The 17,653-nt window shown below is 38.9% G+C and overlaps 1 protein-coding gene across 1 annotated transcript; it reads left to right on the forward strand.

Moving 5' to 3' along the window:
• Positions 1 to 333: 333 nt before the first annotated feature.
• On the forward strand, positions 334 to 16,035 carry mmp2 (matrix metallopeptidase 2). Its single transcript, XM_079664957.1, has 13 exons — positions 334 to 840; positions 1,008 to 1,234; positions 2,259 to 2,407; positions 3,497 to 3,625; positions 4,195 to 4,368; positions 5,022 to 5,195; positions 6,459 to 6,632; positions 7,130 to 7,285; positions 7,740 to 7,866; positions 12,158 to 12,294; positions 12,864 to 13,023; positions 13,258 to 13,367; positions 14,921 to 16,035. Exons 1-13 carry the CDS (start codon positions 688 to 690, stop codon positions 15,022 to 15,024), a joined length of 1,974 nt encoding a protein of 657 aa, XP_079521083.1. The 5' UTR covers positions 334 to 687; the 3' UTR covers positions 15,025 to 16,035.
• The last annotated feature ends 1,618 nt before the right edge of the window (positions 16,036 to 17,653 follow it).

Consider the following 17,653-nt stretch of genomic DNA (forward strand, 5'->3'; position numbering starts at 1 on the left):
CTACTGAAGAAGTAGAGACACACTGACAGGTCATTTTATATGTAAATAAGTTCATCATAAATGCAATCAATATAAGTTACTCACCAAACCAACTGCAATAACATAGCCTGTGCCCAAATATTAGCTTAATTCAAATCAAGCAGTATAAAAAATGCACGTCGTTTACGGTTAAATGATTTGCATCAACCATGATGGAATATAACTTCCAATCATTTCTGCAACATTTAGTTCTCAAAAGGGGCGTGATGTCGAATTATGTAAGGCAAGGCCAGGCAAGGCAAGTTTATTTATATAGCACCTTTCAACACAAGGCCATTCAAAGTGCTTTGTAGGCTCACAACAGCAATGAAGTGTCATTTCTGGACATTGCATATACTTATTAATTAGAAGAGAGTATCTAACTCGTGTTTTTGAAAGAGCCCGAGTGATAAGTCACCCACATGAGTAATGGTGAAATAATTCCTGTGTTTGATTGCTCCTATTTCTCAACCTGGAGCGTGCGCAGAAAGCTCTCGGGAGAAAAGTGCATGTGCAAGCAGAACTGAGAAAGTTCATAGAGCCGAGGTGCAGGATGTCCCGTTGAGGAGAAAAAAGCCCTGCAGAGGAGCAGAAGCAACACAAGCTGAAGGGGGAAAGGAGTGCAACTCAGAGCGAACGGCATTTACCAAAGCTTGTTTTTTTGTGAAAATGGGCTCTTCGATGATATTCAGCTGTCGTCGGATTGTTCTCAAAGTGTTTTTGTTTCAGTTCATGGCTTTTCAATCAACATATGCTGCCCCTTCGCCTATTATCAGGTTTCCAGGAGACGATACTCCAAGAACAGACAAAGAAGTTGCTCTGGTAAGTTTATTGCTTGTTTGTTTTTTTCAAAAACGTACTTACTGGGTCAGTCAACTGTAAAGTGCTGCGTAATATACATTGCATTTAAGTATTGCAATCATTTCATATGAATACTTTGCCTATTTCAGAAGAGTTTAACCATTTGTTTGTCTTTTTTTCTCCTTAAGCACTATCTGAATAAATTTTATGGATGCCCACAAGACAGATGTAACCTCATGGTGCTCAAGGACACCCTGAAGAAAATGCAAAAGTTCTTCTCTCTGCAAGAAACTGGAGAGATTGACCCCAAAACTGTGGATATCATGAAAAAGCCCCGCTGTGGCGTCCCAGATGTGGCCAATTACCAATTCTTCCACAGGAAACCCATGTGGCAGAAAAAAGACATTACTTACAGGTCAGAGGATTAACTTTACCTCCACCTTTACTGAGCAAGCATTGGATTATCTTGCACTTTAAGAGCTAAAATGCATCCTGCAAGGGGGGTTTTATAATGGGAGTGGGTCCCAATTCATTCTAACTAACTTAGTAATACTCGTAAAAATGACATCATGGAAGTTTTAAGCAGTGTGGCCCTTGATACAAGATACACATTCGCCGAAGTTTTTTGATATGCATTGCATGTAAAACCAGTACACTATAATATATACAGTATAGTGCCAAATTTAAAATGAGTTTGCCCCACCCAACTACTTCCCATAAATCCAACTGTAAGTATTGAGAAACTACTTGAAATATGTCTGAGTCACTCAATATCCCTACAGTTTGAACATTATTCCTAAAGCTGCTTTTGATGAGTGAACAAAAGTATAAAAACAAAGCCAGAGTCTGTTTGTTTTGAGAGATGGACCACAGCTTGGCCCCGTCTGACCCCCCGTCCACCCCCCCCCCGTCCACCCCGTCCACCCCACCCCCATCCACACAGTAATTGCGCCCTTGCATCTTGTGTCTTGCTTACACCAGCATTCCTACACAGTATGTGTCAGGTCTTTTGTTTTCGTGCTGTTTGAGGGTTACAGTACAACAATGTGGAATGGGTTTATTGATATCAGCGGTTTTCTCTGTCCCTGTTCATTCCAGACCATCTGCTTGTGTGTTTGTAAGAAGGACGGGGAGCCAAAGTCAACAGCAACTTAGAGATCTTAGATTTTGTTTTTCATACTGTACAACAGGGTTTCTGGTTGAAAACTGTTTCATAAACCATTTTCACCAGATGTTTTTACCAGTTATTTTCCATGATCAGATGTTGGCAAATAGATTTAAAGATAATTCTACACGCTTTTCTGAACATGACACATACAAAGCCATCATCACTTTCCAGATTACAGACATTTTCTTGTTTTTATGGCATATGTTGTCCTAGTTTCCATGGTTTGTCTTGCTTTTCAATGAATCTGACTCTGACTCTGTGAACTTTGTAGAATCCTTGGATACAGCCCCGACCTGGACGAGGGAGTCATTAATGATGCTTTCTTCAGAGCCTTCAAAGTGTGGAGCGACGTCACCCCACTCACATTCGAACGCTTAATGGACGGAGAGGCTGACATCATGATTAATTTTGGCCGCAATGGTATGCCATGTATAAAGACAAAAAAACATTTATAGATATTGTTTTAAACACCATCATCTGTAACTAAAAATTCCTTTAAGAATAGGTTTATTTTATAGTGAAATGAAATCTTAGTAACTGTTTTGATCACTTTTGTTGGGATACGGGGAACATAAGTCCATGCCTGCCTACATACTAGTTGTCTTTGTACTTACTTGCTTGTAAGCGCTTTGAGCACCAGGAAAAGCACTTTATAAATGTAATGTATTATTATTATTATTATTATTTATGTGGCACGGTATTACAGGTTAAAACTCAATGATCTTAGCACAACAAAAACACATTTGTGTTACATGTCTTCATGTCTTTATTAGGATCCCCATTGGATTAGGTCATCCAATTATCGCCATCCTAAGGCCAAACAAAAGTAAATACAAATAAGTGTACATAATAATATATGCATACATAGCCACAGGCACAGTTCACATTGAATTTTTTAGCAACCTTTTGAAATGTACTTGAGAATGTTCCTGAATGATATGGACGGGTGAAGAGTTCCAGCTGACCTTCAACATGAAGTTGCTTTCCACTTCCAAGAAGATAAACAGTTGAACCAAAGTTCACTGGCGTATGCTGAAGGAGCAATAACATACATGTTATTACAGTGACTCCGCACACCTCCAACCTATATTTTAGTAACACCTCTTCACTCAAGTCATTTCAGTTGTTCCAACCAAACCAAACATTTCATATTTGCACAGTGTCATAATATCAATCTGGCAGCCGTAGGGGACAGTGTCAAGAAGGAATCTGACAATTATAGTGAAACACAAACAAAAAATAACCACTTCAGGAGATCTGAAACTGTTGTTTTTTGGTAGGAAAAGTAACAAGGATTATTTTATTGATTTAATGCACACACACATGGAGTAAGAAATATACTCCCCGAAATGTTATTTTTAGTATTTCCTCTTCAAAATAGTTTCTCTTGACACGTATTGCCTTGCTAATTTCTACAAAGCGGTTCCATCTGTTTAAAAAGAAGCAAATGACTGTTATGTAATCTGATATTTGTCTTGACGTGTTAATATGGAATAATGTAACCCACAGAACATGGAGACGGTTACCCTTTCGACGGCAAAGACGGCCTCTTGGCTCATGCCTTTGCTCCGGGACCAGGAATTGGCGGAGACTCTCACTTTGATGATGATGAGCAGTGGTCCCTGGGAGATGGCCAAGGTAATGGGGAAAGAAAAGCATATTGTATAACCTCCTATAATTTGTATTGATTTGTGTAAATATTGCTAAGTAAGTGTTTTTTTCAAATCCATATTCAATCTTTTTTTTGGACACAAAGTATAGGTTGAGATTACCGGGCTTACCTACGCAAAAAATGACTCTGATAATACATTTGACTTTCAAATACTTTTGTTTAAATGTTCTTAACTTTGCCTGAACTTTCTGGCACTAGATATGACAAACCTCAGCCATCTGGAAGCTGAATAGAAAAAAAAATCCCCTTTGCAGGCATTTGTTTTTGCACATATTGACCCAGATAGTTTCATGCATTTCCCATTATCCAGAATCCTATCATCTGAATTAATCATTTCTGCAGAAGTAATCTATAAGCCTATTTTCCCATTCTCATGGCACGGAGAAATCTCCTTTTTCCTATTTGATCAGTGCTTTGGGAAGTTGTATCCAATTGACTACAATACATGTATACCATATCATTGCTTTTGTATTGTGTAAGGGAGAGTACTTGTTAAAATTAAATATGTCAATATGATCTTTAATCTTTTCAACAGTGGTGAAGGTGAAGTTCGGCAATGCTGATGGGGAGTTCTGTAAATTCCCCTTCATGTTCATGGGCACTGAATACAAAAGCTGCACAGCTCAGGGTCGAGACGACGGCTTCCTGTGGTGCTCCACCACTTACAACTTTGAAGAAGATGGCAAATATGGCTTCTGCCCTCATGAATGTAAGTATTGTCCTGTGGCTGTCTTCTTGTTTCCTTCTAACACATTTGCTGTAGTGTGTTTATATATTTATTTTGTGGCCTCACTTGACCTCAGTGGTTTCATCCCCTACTTGCATCCAGACTGAAATTGAAGCAGTGTCTTTTATACTGTCGAAGCAATACTTCAAACCAGATTTTTGTTTTATTCAAAGCTTTTCTGCTGATTATGGACAGAAAGAAAGTAGGTTGAGCAGTATGCCAGGAAAGAGTTGTTTTTCGCTTGGAATGGATTATGGAATATCTCTTTTCCAAGCCGCTGCCCCACTTTACAACACTGGGCTTTGTTAAACATTTTGTTTATCTGTGTTGAATTGCTGTCCATGGTACTAACATGATTACATGCCCATTACAACGCCAAAGTACACATGTACCGAGTTGAGAACACGAGTGAGGCCTGTTTGTACTGGAGCCGTCTGTTTTGCTTCGCTTTATTGCTTTAATGTAAAAAAGTCCCATTCCATATTTTTTTATATAACTTTCCCCTTTTCTTTGAACACATTGTCTTACATCATCACCCAGGGGTTTAAGGGTCTGAGTTATTGTAGGAATTGGAGCAAATGCTTTGTAAGCATTGAACACATTTAATACATTATTTGTCTTTGTTTGTTTTACAGTACTATTCACCATTGCTGGAAACGCAGAGGGCGCTGCATGTAAATTCCCCTTCATCTTTCAGGGAGAAAAGTATGATTCATGCACGACTGAAGGCAGGGATGATGGTTACCGCTGGTGTGCCACCACTGACAACTTTGATGTGGACACGTCCTTCGGGTTCTGCCCTGAGACTGGTGAGTGGTGTCTTCTACTGCCTGGAATTATGGTCCCTACCCGATAAACAGAGAACCTTTAAATTAGTACTTTTGTATAGCCTGCATTGTCTTTTTATTCTTCTCTGAAAGCCATCCAAGGGAAGTTAATCAGAGGAATGTATCTCAATTTCAATATAAAAATGTTACCTTTGAAAACGTAGTCTATTTTGGGAAAACAGACCTACAAATAAAAAAGCAACTCTTGTCACTTGTTAACAACTTTTGCTTGTGGTTTGCTAGCTAGCCGTTACCATGATTGTGTAGCTTTTAATCAGTATGCTAATTGAGGGATTTTAGGGAATATATTTTCATTCAAACTTAATTGTAAAAAAGATATTTGTTATCCACTTTAAACCTGCAAAAAGCCCACATTGTCATCTGTAATCTTTGTGTTACCTTTCCCCAACTTGCTAGCTTGCTGGCATGTTTTACATTTTAGCCTATGTATTAAAGCAATGATTGTATTTTGGGCTAATTACTGGATTGTGGACACTTATTGTTTGGATAAATACCATGTCATTTCTCTACAAACAAATAGTCTAAAACCCTATATTTCCATATTATACCTGTTAATTCCCTTGGGAAGTTTCCACTTTGAACATTCCCGGAATATCACAACAGAAGTCCTGTTTAAGGGCAATGTGCTGGCTGTATACAGTGTGTTTTACTGTCTTTGGTGTGCAGTATATGGTGCCCTGCCGTGTGTTGGTTTACAGGAATGCTTAAGCTGGGGTTTTCGGTCTTGCTCGCGGTCTGCTGAGTGGCTGTGAAAGTATTTTAATGTGCAGTGGCAGGGCTTATTTTCCATTCTGTCAGAGGGACTGGCTTTAGTTTTGAGGGAGTGAAGTAGGATGGGGGGGATAGACGGAGAGACATACGATCACTGGAGCTTTCCTCTGGTACTAATTGGTTAGGAAAGTAGCTTTATTGTAAAGCTGCGTGCGCTACCTTGTGCTGAATAAGAAATGATTATTAAAAAAAATGCACTCAACCAGTCTTGCCAGATTGAAAACGATCTCTCTTTGAAAGAAAATCAATTTGGGCGGGTGCTTGTTGGTTTTGGGCCCAGTTGATTAGATATTGATGTCATGTGTGTTGTGCCAGTGCTTTCATGATGCTGTTTTCAATACCATCTGTGCTTTTTCACAATACAAACTGTTCTGAGGATATATTCTGGCATATAAATGGACTCAGTTTACTACACGTTTTACTTCTTCAGTTAACTTTTGTTTCTCCCCCTAGCCATGTCCACTGTTGGAGGAAATGCAGAGGGAAGCCCCTGCGTCTTCCCCTTCACTTTCTTGGGTGACACCTATGAGGCCTGTACCTCATCTGGGCGCAGTGATGGCAAGATGTGGTGCTCCTCCACCAAGAGCTACGATGATGACCGCAAATGGGGTTTCTGTCCTGACCAAGGTGGGAAAAGTCATTGGGACAGTTCGTAGGGGTCTTTAACCATTTGTCTTTTGGCACTCTCAAGTAACATAAGGCTGCCTTTTTTGTTTTTGTCTTGTACAAATGCTCAAAATCTCAAAGATATTGAAGTGAGTGTTATTTTGTATATATTGATTGTTGTGCTTTTATGTAGGTCTTAATGTGGGCATATGTATAAATATGTATTTGATTGTGTATATATAGGTATATACATATTTGCATACATATTTCTATATATATGTTTTTGTATTCAGGATTGTGGGAAACGGTATTTCGATCGCTCTGTCTGTACACAAAACTGAAGGATTGACAATAAAGTTGACTTTGACTTTGATATGTCCCAACATCATGCCCCGGTTGAACGTATTTAAACACAGAAACACCTCTTCATATGATATAATTACCAACTCCTACTGTACATTATAATTGCTTTGTGAACAGGACAGTCAACATTGTTTCTTTGTGCTGCTTGTTCCCAGGCTACAGTTTGTTCCTGGTGGCCGCTCATGAGTTTGGTCATGCCCTTGGCTTGGAGCACTCTCAGGACCCCGGAGCATTGATGGCCCCCGTCTACACTTACACTAAAGACTTCAGACTTTCTAATGATGACATCAACGGCATCCAGGAGCTTTACGGTGAGATTAAATGTTATCTGTGGCTAGTTTCCTGCACAGGGATCAAGCCTAACCCTAGAACAAAACAATACAAGTACCAGTATAATAATAATAATACAAGATTATATTTCTATAGCGCTTTTCTAGAACCCAAAGACGCTTTACATTATAAGGGAGGGTAGACAAACAAGGACAAGCAAAAACAAACAAAAACAACAAAACAAAACAAAAAAAAAACAAACAGAAAAATCAGTCAGGAGGAAGTTGGTTGAAAGGGGGGGCTTATGGATATACAGAGTTGAAGAGGTGGGTTTTGAGGCGGGACTGGAACAGGGTGAGGGACTCAGACTCACGGAGGTCTTGGGGTGTGTTTTCTTTCTTGTAAGAAGCAAGGAAAGGCTTATGTACAGTGAGTGTGTAATCACTCCTTCATGAAAGATGAATTACTGTAATTTGTTAACTCTCTTATAAACAGGTGCGTCGACAGACAAGCCTTTGTCTCCCACCCAGGGTCCAGTCACTCCAATGGACATCTGTAAAGAGCCAGTTGTCTTTGATGCTGTAGCACAAATCAGAGGAGAGACCTTCTTCTTCAAGGACAGGTAATCAAATTAAACAAAAGGTCACAGTATTGATTGCCCTAAATGAGATTTCAGCAACTGAGCATATGCTACATTAAGACCATGTGGTAGAGCACTGACAATGAATCCATACAAAAATCTAAGTTCTTACCCATCTTGTTTGGTTCTGCTAGCTATCTTTTATTTGCTCTCTGGGTCATGAAGACATTATGAAGTCCATGGTTTACTCTCTTGAATCTTGCAAGCACTGCCAAAGTCTGGTTAAATTTCCTGTCCTTGATCCATTGGAAGATAGACAAACAAAACCCAACAGTCTACTTCTGGCTTTATGATTTCGCGAGTGAAATAAGGCAGCCTTCACAAGTCAGATTTGATCAACATTTGCCCACATACAATGAGCAGTTTGACTTGAGGTTTCTTGTTAATTATAGTTTATCTTATTGCAAATGTGTGCCACTTAAAGATTGGAAATTAGATGCTTGTTTCATGATGTGACAATTAGTAGGAGGGACAAACTGCCTCTCCATGGCAGTGCGAACCAAAATAGTCATTATTCATAAACACAGTCTACAGGCAGTCCTCTCCAATGGCGCCAGTGAATGTCAAGTGTTGTAAGCTCACTGTGTGTACTTGCTGACCGTGCATAGAAGAGAAGTGATATGATTTTGTCAACAGTCTTTGCGAGTCAGTGGATGTTCACGTAGTAAATTAAACATTTACATCACAACAGCTGAATTTAGCTACTTATACATGCTCCTAAAACTTACTTAAAACAAATGCAACAAAGCTTTTGAAAAGAAACTTATAGAAAACTCAAACAGTGACCGTGTCAGTTATGATTTGTTAATGCTTCCAGCTGTGCTATAACATCGACTCATAGATTTTTCATGATTAACAGAGCTGTATACCTGTCATGGCCATAAGTGTGTCCAAAGCAAACAGGCCAGCATACCTCCGTACCAAAGAGTGTAGTCATTCAGTTGACTGGGTTTTCCTCTCTGAGAACCTTGGGTTAGAAAAAGCCACGCTCACAAATCCTGCTTCAATGCAGATTGACTTTTCACCTTCTGTGGCTCTCTGACATGAACAGTGCTCGTCAGAGGATGCACAGACAAACTTCGGCATGGCACTTTATGAACATTATCTGTAACACATGGATGCCAAAATGCATTAGGTGCTTGTAGGGTTTTTGAAGCTATGATATTTATTGTAGTATATTTTATTTGAGTCAAGAGACTTCAGCACTCTTTGGGTATTTTCAGCTAAACCAAATTCAACAAATGTACTTCTATCATAATCCAGAGCAATCATTTGCAGCACGTGAGGAAAGGCACATTCACCTGCCATGTACATTAGGTGGAATTTGTCAAGAATTAGGAGGGATGAAACCCTCTTTAATGGTCACACATGCAGAGCAGCACACACAGTGAAATGTGTTCTCTGCTTTTAACCCATCCTAGTACCAGGAGTCTAGTACTAGGAGCAGTGGGCAGCTATTGTACAGCGCCCAGGGAGCAATGGGATTGAGGGGGGAAGGGGGTTGTCACGTCAGGGCACCACGGCAGGGCAGGAGGTGAACTGGGACCTCTCCAAGTAGAAGTCCACGCTCCATATTTAGGTCTGGTCGGGGACTTGAACCGGCGACCCTGCGGCTCCCAGTCGAAGCCCCTACTGACTGAGCCACTGCCGGATGAATTACTAAGTTGTCATATATAGCATTTACTCTAAGTTTTGTTGATTTATTTAGGACATATAATGCTTATTTTCAGGTTCATATTTGTATTTTGTGCCTCTACTGGGACATGTTTACATGCTTTATTGTTCTAAAAGCTCTTTATTTTTCTCATACTGCCTGTGCTGAAGCACCTCTTTTCACCCTCTGTCTGAAACCAGAGCCCAGTCTGCTCTGATTGGTTAGCTGGCCGGCTGTGTTGTGATTGATCAACAGCTTAGAGATGTCCCGCCCCTTAGCCTATCACGTACAATGTGTTGGAGCGCTAGCCAATACAAGCTTGAGTGTCACATAGTGATGTCACAATGTTAAGGAAGTAAACAAATTAGTCCAATGGAGGCGTTTCAGGTGGGGGAGTGGGGAGTGTTTGGGAGAGAAACTCCCTTTGGGATTTGAGCTTTTGCAGACAGTAGGGCCCCTTTAACAGTTGCTTTACCCCAAAATGATTTGTGTTTAATGTTTGGCCAAGATCAGCATCTGACTGTTTGTTCCTCCCTTATTTAACCATACACGGGTGTGTGATATGTTCAAGCAATTCTTGAGTTGATATTTGAATATCAAGTAATATGTAGGAGGCGATATCAGGTTTTTGAGCTGTACAGTTCTAACACTAGATACATTTTATAGCTGTAGAAACAAAAAGTTTCCCTCTGTGCCCCAGGGCTAATGCTCACTTGACTCTCTAAGAATGAAGTTTGGATCCCGCCCATTTTCTTTCTGGATCAGCATATTTATAATGTACAGTAGGACAAATCTTGACATGACTGAATGGTAATATGTATGGCACTCCCTGAGCTCAGCATAAAACTGTGCCTGCCTGTCTGGAGGCTTAAGGAGAAAGCAATTATTATAAAGACGAATAGAAACAGTGTGGCCAGCTTACTGACTAGGTCTGTTGCAAGGAAGCAGCTATTTGCTTATAAACTAGCGTGTTGCCAAAATAATCTATTTACTGTTTGTCCATTCTTTTCTTTCAGTTGTAACCCTTCAGATTTCAGTCCTGGTTAATTTGGTGACACCACTGGGGTCAAATAGTTTTGATAAAGAAGTCAATCCAAAATAATGACAATCGCTAATCAGATTTTACATTGCAAGTAGTTTTCCACACAACAGCAGAGCACAGTGCTGTAGAGCTGGTTTACATGCTGAGCAGTGTGTAGCCTGCAGCTGCTCAATGTGGCTGCTTCTTCTCTTTCCATTTCTCCCTTTCAAACATGTACAATCATCCCCTGACTGCAGAGTGCAGAAGAAGACTGTGACCATTGCATTTTAAACAATGATTTAAAATCACGGTCAGCACTAACCATTGTTAGCAACACATTGGGTTTCCAGTAGCTGCTTCACAGTAGAAATACTCAGGTTTGAACGCTTTTAATGTAAATCAATGACAATAGGACATGCTATGTTTGCATAAGCAGTAGCTAAAACAGCTCACAGTATATAACAAGTGAACATTGAGGATGTCATCAGTAATATAGAGATGTAATTGCACTCCCTTACACAATGACCTGTAACCCCCTCATGCTGGTTATATAGATGAATCCAGCTTGGGAATGGAGGCCAATACTAATGACACCATATGCTCGTGAATGTAGATATATTGAAGGGTTATGGTAAAATAAATGCTGTCAATAAATAGTATAACATTTTTTTAAATTTCAGGACAATCTTAAGAATTGTAACTTTAAAGCAGGCGAGTTCATAGAGTACAGAGAACAATCCTCTGAACTGCCAGTTGGCTTTTCCATTGAATCTGTTGCCCAACAGCAGCTTTAGAGTTATGGGAAATCACATTACCTAAACTTTCCAGAAGTCAAACTTGTGTGGGATACGAAACCTGTTAAAGTCGTGGCTGATGACATTCCTGTAAGAGTAACAATATCTATCGTAATGCAAGTAATCAACAAGTATGACATTGCTTTGATTACAACAAATGCAGGATGAACGGATGACCTACTTGAATTTCGAAGTCTCAGCAATGGTTTGGAAAACTGATGTGCGGTACTTTAACTTCCACATGGCAATATCCTGTGAGTGTATCCTTTTAACCGTCCATCAGGCAGGATGTTTGTTTATTTTTTTGATTTAAAATGTAATAAAGAAAGGGAGAAGAGACAGAAAAGCCCTCTGGATATTGTTGGTACACCGATCTACAAGAACACTGTTAAAATAATGCAATTTGAAGATGGTTTGTTCAGATTGAAATATGTTGCCTCTTTCCTTTTGACAAATGTTTACAAAAAAGTCTGTTGTGTCTCATCTCCGATTCTGACCACAATTTTTTGGGGAATCGGCTGATATTTTTCTTTAAAATAGGTCAGTGGAAAAGGCTTTGGGAATATGCCGTTGTTGTGCAGCTGTGTATTGGAAATCCAGGCAAGATAGGTCTTGTTCCGCTGGCGTCTGCAGCCTCAGTCCTAACGAGAACCAGATGCTCATGAATCAGACCATTGTGGCTGCACTTGCACTAAAAGCTCCTCACATACACACACTCCCCCCACCTCCTCCTCATCATCCCCCTCTGCCCTTCTTCCACTCTCACTCGTACAGCCGCTCACCCGCTCATTCTCTTTCTGCCAGGTTCCTGTTCAGGTCAGTAAACTTCAGAAGCAAACCCACCGGCCCGATGCTCGTGGCCACCTACTGGCCGGACCTGCCTATCAAGATAGACGCTGCATATGAAAACCCAGTGGAGGAAAACACAGTGTTCTTCGCAGGTATGCTGGAGGAATCAAGAAAGTTTCAAGGAGTTCAAGTTTCAAGGCTTTTATTTTCATGTGTGCATAGCTACAGTGTAGTTATGACAATGAAGATTTTAGGTCACAGGCTTTGATTCGCTTTGCAGTATTGTTCCTACAAACTAAAACTTTAGGAGAAGCAGGAATGTTGGCTGAGCGCTCTTCAGTGCGGTGTGCACTCCTGGAACACTTAAGATATTTGACCATAGTTATTAGTGGTTTATGAAACATTCCTTGCATTTTATTAATGTGACAACCTTCCTGAATACTGATGAACATTGTATTGTATACACAATGTATCAGCTTTGAGGAGATTAACAGCAGGGCTAGTTTGTCTGTAGAGGATTCATAATACCCTACATGGCTAAATGATGATCTCATGCTAAGATATAATACATTTGGTTAATAACATATTTGCAGCAATATGGGATACTACCGTGATCACACCGTTCTGTTTTAACATACTAACCTTGTATTAATAAAACACATGTCTTCAGTGTTATTGTATCCCTGGTTCTGCTTTTCACTTACTCACTCTTCCCTCACAGGTAATGAGGTGTGGGTCTACAAAGCAGACGCGCTGCAGTCAGGCTATCCCAAGAGGCTCTCGAGCTTCGGACTTCCCACTGACCTGGAGAAAATTGACTCTGTCTTCAACTTCAAGAAGAACAGGAAGACTTACATGTTTGCTGGGGACCAATTCTGGAGGTGAGGAGGGGCAAAGATTATCTAAAAATGTGTTTGGCTCAAATCGTTGTCAGACACACCCTAGCTTGAGCTGTTGTGGTTATAATCTCTAGCTGTAAAACTTACGTCTGGATGTAGTTAGCAATTTGTGTGGCCTCAGCTGCTCTGTAAACAGCTCTGTGTGTGGTGTGTTTGTGTGTAATTTGCACTAATTTGAAGGATTATTGTGTAAATCCACTCTCATTTTGGGTACAGATACAATGAAGATACAAAGACAATGGACGCTGGCTTCCCAAAACTTATTGCTGATTCTTGGAATGGTCTCCCAGATGACATCGACTCTTCCTTCAGTCTTAACGGCATTGGTAAAAAAAACATTTATTATCCCAACATTCGTGAATCTACAGGCTTGGTGTGAATTAATGAAGGGACACTTGACTAGAAGCTAGCAGCATGTGTTATGAATCCATGACCAAAACCGTAACTGAGGTTTTTGAAGCAATGTCGTTTACATACTTAATATTACTGGAAACCAATTTCTTATGTTCACCATACATATACATTTAAATGTCTAACTGTATCTTCTGAGCAGCACTGGTTTCAAGCCCAGTCTGACCATGTCACTAGCATGGCCAAAAATGAACCATATCGTTTCAAGGTTCAAGGTTCAAGGTTCAAGGTTCAAGGTTCTTTATTGTCAAACTAACATAGCTACAGAGTAATTATGTTGTTGAAAATCTTAGGTCACAGGCTTCTCCAACAACACAATAATACAGATAAGCAGACAATATTAAAGCAATATTAAAATATACTATATTAAAAGTAATACAAAAAGAAAAATAGTTTTAAAAAAAGTGAGACAAAAAAAAAGTGGAATAGTGCAATACGATTCTATATACAAGTTATTGGAATAATATATTAGATAGTTTCGTGACAATCTGAACACCACAAGGGTATGCTCATCTTTTATACATATGTTCTACAATAAAGTACACATCCCTCTCAGAAAGACAGAAAGTTGCAAATGGCATTCTCGGCCTGAAACTCTGTTTGAGTTTTGAAGAAGACCGAAGGGGAACAATTATTTGTGGTGTGTGTGGTGCTTTGATTAAAGCTGGTGCTCTGGGTGCTAATCTACACTTTTCACACTAGCATTCCTTGTGGTTAGATTGCAGGGAATTCCAGTCAGCTCTATCAACATTCTGGCAATATGCCTCTGTCAATACAAACCCCTTATATACCACAACTCAGCAATTATGTTATCAAGCCAGAACAGAACAGTTTCAGGGAGCTGACAAAGCAAAAAAAGGGGGCAGTTCTGAAGTTAGGGAGTCATCTTTGGCCTGATAGAAAACAGTGTGGGGGAGAGCAGGTTTTTGTATATCTTTCATGAATTAATGAGCTGCAGTGAATACATTATCATGGTTAGCTTTAGGGCGTTGCAACTTGCATGTAAGCCGTTTATGGTGGTAAATTATTGTCATGACAACACTATTAAACTTCCCTTTAGGAGTCAGCCATGAATCCTTGAGGTTAGAGGTGAGATGCAGATTTTTAACTATGGCAGAAAACCAAGGATTTTTCTGTAGCTGCTAGTCCAACTTACAAAAATGAACGTAAGCATCAGGTAGCCCCTTCCCCACATAGTGAACACACATATTACTATAAAGCAAGTCTGTGCCGCTCTAAAGGGGGTCCTCTGTATGCCTGCCATTAGCATGTTTCTGAGAGAGAGGCGTAACATTCGCTTTAACAGAGTGTAAGGCTTTAAACTTTGATGACATGTAATTAGACTGTTGGTTTATATGGTTATGCTAAAGCTTGATTATGTTGCTGTTACTACATGGTTACTTTGACCTCGTTTTACACAGGCTACATACCTTCTTCTTTTAAACAACGTTGTGCTTGTTTCAAACAGATTACAGCTACTTCTTCAAAGGCAACCACTATTTCAAACTGGAAGACAGCAGCTTGAAGATCGTCAAGTTGGGTGAAATCACAAAGGACTGGCTCGGCTGTTGAGCATTTCCAAAGAGTCTCACAACTAGCTCAATCATGTAATGACATCTGGCCTCATAAGGACATTGCCATAATAACGCACACAACTTGAGGTGGCTGCAGTGCACAATGTTGTAAGTTTTTATTCTGGCAACTCTGCACGCTTCTGTGGGAGACATGCCCCTTCCAGCCTGTATAACCAGCCTCCTGCTTTGTAGACAGGCACCTCGGGACCGTCTGCACAGGCAACATATGCAACTGGATATAATACTGTTTGATGTTGACATTTTGTTTTTATATGCTGATGCAGATTTATTACAATATGTACTCCCCATGTGATTGTTTTATAGCTTTTGTATGTGTTTTTTAAAAACTCCGACATCAGGTATGTCAACACTGCCTTGAACGCAGTGCTATACTGTGCTGTGAGATATTGCCGTTGTTATGCAAATGTAATTCTGGAACGCTGTTTGACCCCATATGAGGAATTGATGTTGGATTTGAATCACTTTTACTATGTCCAGTTTACTAAGTGCAGTTTTATAAATGTATGACTTTTATTTGATTTTCTCATTGTTGTTTAATACATTTGAAAAAAAATGAATTTGCACAATGTGTTTGACCGAAGATGGTGCTTTAGATATAGCTTTTTACTTTTAGTCCTATATATATACATTTTATATTCTCTGTGCTTATGTCTGACTACTTAGCATTCTCTGGATGTCAGAAAGTCGTATTCACAGGCACACATTATTCTCCATTTGGTTAGCACTTTGTATAGGACTGTAAAGGGACTGCTCAACTGCATTTCCCTACACGAATGGTACAGGGAGATTAAGGGCACAGGTTGCCCGTAGAGTCTGTATTAGTTTGCTGCATGATGGAATCATGACGAGTACCGCAGTAGTATTGTTTAATAATCTCTTTTTTTATATTCTCTGTTTTTCTCTTGGGTTTTAAAAATACCGTTGTGTTTTGTGTTGTTTTTATGCTTGTGCACTTTGTTACTGTCATCAATAAAGATGGTCAATATAATGTAGATCAGTGATAAACAGGAACAACATCCTATACTTGCGAAGAAAATTAAGGTGGGTTATTTATGCCATTATGAGCCTACACGTTTTAAAAGCATGTGATTGCAGCAACCAAATACCTGTGGTGAAAGAAGTATCCAGGACATTTTATTGAGACCAAGTGGCAATATCAAACTGTTAAAAATATTCTTGCAAGTAGAGGTCCTGTATTCAAATATAAGTGAAAGTAGGTCCTACATAATAATCATTATCACAAAGTAATATACAGTATACAATATATGTATCTCTCTATATATATGTATACTAAACTATCTATTGCTACAAACTTAACATCTTATTTATGAGCTAGTCCAGTTGTTATCAACATTTGAAGAATAAAAGTGGAGTCAAAAGTAAAACATTACCTAGTAAAAGTTAGTGAATTGGAAGTATAAGGAAGCATTCAACTAAAAACATAATACAACAACATGTTATTACAAAAAGAGAAAGTACAAATCTACTAAATACATTAAAATAATAATAATAAAGAATTATGAAAAAAATACAATGAATGGTATAAAAAAATTGAATAAATACAAAAAGTAATAATAATATAATATATAATAATAACCAAAAACAAAAACAAACATTACAAAAAAAGCCTCAGAGGGACATGAAAGATAATTTGTAATATTCATTCGGTGAGGAGGGGATGCCGATGTTGGTACCAGATGTGTTATACAATCATAAAAACTTACTTGACATAACATATATAAAGACATTTTATATGAAAAGAAATGTTTCACTAAAACTACAAAAATGAAGTGATAAAAACAAGAATTAAATACATTACTTTAAAAAAAAAAAAACTTCAAGAAATATTGTATTATTAAATGTATTGCAACAAAACAAACGTACTAACATTTTAGAGTCAGTTGAGTAAGGAGGAATTCTTTTTTGTTTACATTAATGTGTTATGCCTGCACCCTGCTGTTGCAAAGTGGGAGCAATGTTTTATATTTTGCATGTTCTATTAAAAGTTGACTAACATGTCCAAATTGCACATCTTGAAACTAAACCAGAGTTATTGTTTATTACATTTCTCTGTGCACGCTATTTTTCAGAACATTTATAAGTTATACTTTTGAAAAGTAGTGGGGACAAAATTGGCCATTTCAAAAAGTGCTGAAAATGACGGCTATGGTGAAAAGGTAACTTTTCATTATAGGACTTTCATTATGGTAGAACAAAACACATTCGTTTATGAAACTGCGCCATCCTGTGGACATTTATAAGATCTTGTAAACAAACATTTTTACATGTCACATTTTCACTTTAAAATCGGCGTCATTTCAATGATGCAATACTTTTTTTATATATTGTTGGACATGTTATGCACATATTGATACAAAATACATATCTGATTCATAATCGGTTGCACAAAGCACATGCATGGGGACTGACATCACACCATTTTGTCTTTATGCAGCATCGGAATTGTGATACAGGTTTATAAATACGTCAAATGCATTAACAGCATCCTGCACACACCATAATAAGGTTTCACAGATTGTATAAATGGATGCAAATCCGCTTGCAGGCTTTAAAATACACACTCTCGATGGGACTCGGACCCCGCT

Source organism: Notothenia rossii, assembly GCF_949606895.1.
Source record: "Notothenia rossii genome assembly, chromosome: 2".
NCBI lineage: Eukaryota > Metazoa > Chordata > Actinopteri > Perciformes > Nototheniidae > Notothenia > Notothenia rossii.

Coding starts and splice junctions, on each gene's coding strand:
- mmp2 (XM_079664957.1), top strand. CDS start 688: ATGGGCTCTTCGATGATATTCAGCTGTCGTCGGATTGTTCTCAAAGTG. Junction 6,633..7,129: donor GGGTTTCTGTCCTGACCAAG/GTGGGAAAAGTC, acceptor GCTTGTTCCCAG/GCTACAGTTTGTTCCTGGTG. Junction 7,867..12,157: donor ACCTTCTTCTTCAAGGACAG/GTAATCAAATTA, acceptor TCTTTCTGCCAG/GTTCCTGTTCAGGTCAGTAA.